Source organism: Sinocyclocheilus anshuiensis, unplaced genomic scaffold (genome assembly GCF_001515605.1).
Source record: "Sinocyclocheilus anshuiensis isolate Anshui unplaced genomic scaffold, SAMN03320099.WGS_v1.1 scaffold2327, whole genome shotgun sequence".
NCBI lineage: Eukaryota > Metazoa > Chordata > Actinopteri > Cypriniformes > Cyprinidae > Sinocyclocheilus > Sinocyclocheilus anshuiensis.
The window spans coordinates 1-2,759 of NW_015536613.1; the positions used below are offsets into that span (position 1 = coordinate 1).

Here is a 2,759-nt window from a genome sequence, read left to right on the forward strand (position 1 = left end):
ATATATATATATATATACTAATGTGTGAAACTGTTGAATTAAAATTAAGAAAATGTATTATTTAAATTAATTATTAAGAAAAAAATAAAATCTAAAAACTTCCCTGCTCTCTCTCTCTCTCTTTTATCAAATGTATATTTATATGAGATTTTCAGAGGTAGTTCACTGGCTCTTTAAGTGTTTGAAAGGCGGAAGCGCGGCGATCAGTCCCAGGGTGCACCGCGGGAAGATGGCGGTTGTGCTAGAAAAGAGTTACATAGAAATCTGCGGCTTCGAAAGAGAGTCTCTTTTACGATTCAGACAGATCACACTGAATCTGGGTAACGCCTTTTCATTCTAAACTGTTTTAGAGACGACGTTTTCAGTCAGATGTGTTTTAAGATAGACTGCGACTTTAGTGCTGCAGCGCGTGCGTGTCGCGAGGCGGCAGACTCAGAACAGGCGCTGGATAACGGTCATATAAAAGACATATCTCTTACTGTGTCACATTTTTCTGAAATTAAAGTTTTTTTCACTTTTCTTTTGAGGGATTTTGTTATGTGCTTCTGAAGGGCAAACGCACAATATAAGTAACGTTAGTACAGTACAGTAGGGGAGAGTGGGGCACAACGTCCACATGGGGTTCAGAGTATAATTTTTTATCCACAGCAATTTTACTGTTGTCTAGTACAAATAGGACGCTTTATTTCATAATTACAGTATACATTTTTTTTATTTACCCTCAAAGAATGGAAGTGAAATGTGACAACATGCCCCGTAGGTGGGAGACATTGTAATGTCTGAGGGGCACGTTGTATCATGACCATATGACAGCTTAAAATGTTTTCTGATCTAATAAAAAAAATATCCAAGACAAACTAAAATATGTTGTCAATAAAATAAACTTATTAGCTTTTTCTAATAAAATAATGGCGTTTTTTAAAAATGAAAAATAATCAGATTTTGAAGTTTGACAATTAACTCTTCTTTGACCCATATATATATATATATATATATATATAGAGAGAGAGAGAGAGAGAGAGAGAGGGAGAGAGAGATGGCTAATGTTTTTGTTTTTTGGAGTCATATACTGCTAGTCAAAAGTGTGACCACATCTAATCTATATTATGACTTTTCCTAATTTTTTAGCAATATAGTGAATTCACCAAAGCTACAAAATAACACACAAATAGAAGTAATGGAATTACAGTGATAAAATTGACAGAAATAATGGGGTCCCATATTATTTAGCTGGGCTTTGGCATTAAAAAGATGAAAACATTAGGTGGTCTTCATTACGTATCTGGATGACCTGTAAATCATGCATTTTGTAAATGCATTTTTCTGCAGACCGTTCATCTGCCAAAATGTTTTTAAGATCGTGAGAAATATAAATTCACCCGAGTGTGTCCAGAGTTTTTTGGTAGTGCGGGATATACTGAGCGTGTTGTTTGAGGTGTGTGTCGTTGTGTTTGGCAGGTGTTGGACTTCACTTCGGCGGTGTGAAGTATGCAGACAGTGCAGGGGGATTCTCATATGAGGACAGCGGGAAGCTCCTCTCAGTCACCAGCAACAGATTCATCCACTGGTGAGAGCTCGCGGATACATGCTTCAACACTTTTCAGACTCTCTTTTGATACAACTGTGACTTAATTGTATTTATAGTTTCTTCAGAAATGTCTGATTACTCAGAGATCATCTCTTTCAGCTGAGATCTATCAGGTTCAGACTGCTTTGATTTTGATTAGTTGAGAGTAACTGGAAGAGCACTAGAAACCTTTACTGAAGTTGACTTTAGTCTTTACTTGATTGTTATCATTGCAATCAAAATTACATTTCATTATTGGTTAAACAGCAGATCACAGTGAAATCTAGTGCAGGGCTCAAAATTAACTTTTTTACTTTGTAGCACTGGTGCTCCCAACTTTAAAAACTTAGGAGCACCAGCAAAAATGAATGAGCACCACAACTACAAGTTATATATTAACAGATTTCATCTTTACATTCTTAACTTTAATGCAGATTTTATATTGGTTAATATTAGGTGACAGGGAGCTAACTACCGTGGGAAATGCAAAGGGCTGAAGAAGAGAGAAAATGAAAAGAAACACTGACAGATTTCTTTCGTAAACCAGTTAATCTGAGTTTGGTTAAACAGAGAGAGAGGGAGCTCCTCTTTAGCGAGGGTTAGGATGGTGTATGCAGTGTTACATTTTACATTCAGCTTTGCCAATTGCGCAGAAAGTTAGAAACGAAAAGAAAGAACTAAAGGTGTTAGTTCGTTTGAGTTTCCCTAATTTCTTCGCTTTCAAATGGCTTGTAAAAGTGCGTGCACATTTTACTTTCACTTTCAAATTAGTGGCAATTCGGCATTGATTCAATTCAAGCATCAACAACGTCAAACTCAGAACTTTTATTAACAAAACGAATAAGAATACACCATATATGCCTAATAAAATAACAAATTACTTAGGCTACACAAAGTTTAAATAGGTATATAAAACTGAAAATCAGCAAACACTGTGGAACCAAATAAATAAGAAACATAACGTTTATTAGCAAAACGAATAAGCTTTGCGCTGTGGATCACCGGATCGGCTTTCACCGTGGACGAAGTGGAACCCAGCCGGGGTCGTCACGTGGTTGCCGTAAGCCCTCCGGACGCTCCTTCGTCGAATCCGCCAGCCACGCCGTTCTCAAGCCCACCCGCCTCCGCTCACTCTAGCCCTCCGGCCGTTCCTCACTCTAGCCCCCGGCCTCTGCTCACTCTAGGCCGCTGT

At 37.9% G+C, this 2,759-nt stretch overlaps 1 protein-coding gene across 1 annotated transcript in view; it reads left to right on the forward strand.

Moving 5' to 3' along the window:
• The first annotated feature begins 185 nt into the window (after window positions 1–185).
• Window positions 186–2,759, forward strand: part of LOC107703859 (nuclear pore complex protein Nup160-like) — a 68,421-nt gene continuing 65,847 nt past the window's right edge. The window contains exons 1-2 of the mRNA XM_016506650.1: window positions 186–320; window positions 1,459–1,567. Coding sequence (XP_016362136.1) covers window positions 230–320; window positions 1,459–1,567 — 200 coding nt within the window. The 5' untranslated portion in view covers window positions 186–229. The remainder of the gene's footprint in view (window positions 321–1,458; window positions 1,568–2,759) is intronic.